This window comes from Lupinus angustifolius, chromosome LG10 (genome assembly GCF_001865875.1).
Source record: "Lupinus angustifolius cultivar Tanjil chromosome LG10, LupAngTanjil_v1.0, whole genome shotgun sequence".
Lineage (NCBI taxonomy): Eukaryota > Viridiplantae > Streptophyta > Magnoliopsida > Fabales > Fabaceae > Lupinus > Lupinus angustifolius.
This window is the reverse complement of record NC_032018.1, coordinates 15471597-15473621: the sequence shown is the minus strand read 5'-3', so window position 1 is coordinate 15473621 and position 2025 is coordinate 15471597. Positions and strand designations below refer to the sequence as shown.

Here is a 2025-nt window from a genome sequence, read left to right as displayed (position 1 = left end):
GTAAATAAGTGAGAAGTGAAACATCATTTAAGAAACAATGTAAGTTTGAAAATCATAAGAAAAAAGCTCTTCACACGTTCGAACACCAACCTTCACTTTGTAGCCACACCCACCACTTGCATTAACACTCTCTTTTCTTTATATATATGTATATATATATGTATATATATGTATATGTATGTAAACTGAAGAAGGTTTTTTGTTATTATTTTGACAGATTCCTTTTTCTGAAGTCAAACAATAGAAGAAAGGGTCTGCATGGCGTGGATTGCACGTTGATTTCACTGCAAAAAAAGTTTGTTGTTTTTCAACATAACCAAACTCAAACAAACAACACCCTTTGCTCCAAATTCTAATCTTCTTCAGCTACTACTTCTTCTCTGCAACTTTGGAATTGTGTGTGAGTAACTCATTCTTATGTTCTTTTAGATAATGTTTATAAATTTCTTTTGGGTTTCTAGTCTACTTGATTATTCTTAATTGTTAGTTAGAAATCAATGCCAAATCCTTTGTTTTCTATGGATAGTAAGATTCACACTATGACCAATATTTCTTTTTCAAAGTGGTTTTGCTAACCATTATTCTTGATAGCCAATGGTTAAAAAAAGTCAACGTATGTGCACGAGGCTGCGCTTTAGTGGGGTCTGGGGAGGCAAGATATACGCAGCCTTACTCCGCAAGCAGAGAGGGTGTATCTGGGATTTAATAGATTAAGAAACAACTTTCTTGAATGAAAACATCGATTTTTTGGTTTTCTTAACCATTGCCCTAATATCGATTGTTAGCGAAGAAGCCGTTATGAAAAATATGATTGAAAATCTCTTTCTCTAAGTTTGACTTGTAGATTATGTAGATATAGACACATGCTTATGTTTGTTACTTTTGTTGTCTCATTCAATGAATTGTAAAACACTATAGAGTATAAAATCTTACTATAAGGCATGGTCTTTTAGTAGTTTCGGAACGAGTTATATTCGAATTTGTTGTGTATGAATCTAATTTCCTTTAATCAAGGTTCTGCATTCTTTGTACAGGAAAAAAATGGCTACACTATCAGATATTGGAGTTGCAGCTGCTATAAACATTTTAAGTGCATTTATTTTCTTTTTAGCATTCTCTATTTTGAGGCTTCAACCGTTTAATGGTCGAGTATACTTCAGAAAATGGTATCTGAAGGGTTTAAGAACAGATCCTGCACGCGAAGAAGCATTTGTGCGCAAATTCGTGAATTTAGACTGGAGATCATACCTTAAGTTTTTGAATTGGGTGCCTGAAACAATTAGAATGCCAGAACCTGAACTTATTGATCATGCTGGGTTGGACTCTGTTGTTTACTTGAGGATTTACTTGTTGGGGTATGCAGTGATTGAAAACCACTTCATTAAGTAAAACATAATGCGTAAAAGAAAAGTCGAAATTTGAGGGACTAAAAGCGCGTTTATGATAAACATAATATAGTTACGAAACATTCTGTTTACATTTTGCAGGCTGAAAATCTTTTGTCCTATAGCATTCCTAGCTTGGACTATTCTGGTTCCTATCAATTGGACAAGTACTGGTCTAGAAAGAGCTAAGATAACCAACATAACCTCCAGTGGCATTGATAAACTTTCGATTTCAAATGTCCATAGTCGATCCGAAAGGTTCGAGATCCACATTTCAGTGCTGATGCAATTCTGCTACTTCACATTTAGTAAATTATTTTTCTTAAATCGCTACATCGTTCGGTGTTCTGCTAAAATTTGTTCACTTCATCAGGTTTTGGGGACACATGGTAATGGCTTATGTATTTACTTTTTGGACATGCTATATGTTGCTAAAGGAGTATGAGAAAGTTGCATCAATGAGACTGCAATTTCTTGCAGAAGAAAAGCGCCGCCCTGATCAATTTACGGTATATTTTATTTGTCACCCTCCATTTTTGTGAGAAATAGTTTTATGTAATACTACTTGGCTTCAGAAAGACAAAGAAACAAAGTTTACTGATATGTGCTCTTCAATCCTTTATATATATATATATATATA

At 34.0% G+C, this 2025-nt stretch overlaps 1 protein-coding gene across 1 annotated transcript; it reads left to right on the top strand.

Annotated features, from left to right (window-relative positions):
* On the top strand, positions 201–1927 carry LOC109358058 (CSC1-like protein At1g62320). Its single transcript, XM_019602125.1, has 4 exons — positions 201–398; positions 1035–1355; positions 1488–1643; positions 1759–1927. Exons 2-4 carry the CDS (start codon positions 1042–1044, stop codon positions 1925–1927), a joined length of 639 nt encoding a protein of 212 aa, XP_019457670.1. The 5' UTR covers positions 201–398; positions 1035–1041.

Coding starts and splice junctions, on each gene's coding strand:
- LOC109358058 (XM_019602125.1), top strand. CDS start 1,042: ATGGCTACACTATCAGATATTGGAGTTGCAGCTGCTATAAACATTTTA. Junction 1,356..1,487: donor TTGAGGATTTACTTGTTGGG/GTATGCAGTGAT, acceptor TACATTTTGCAG/GCTGAAAATCTTTTGTCCTA. Junction 1,644..1,758: donor GTCCATAGTCGATCCGAAAG/GTTCGAGATCCA, acceptor TCACTTCATCAG/GTTTTGGGGACACATGGTAA.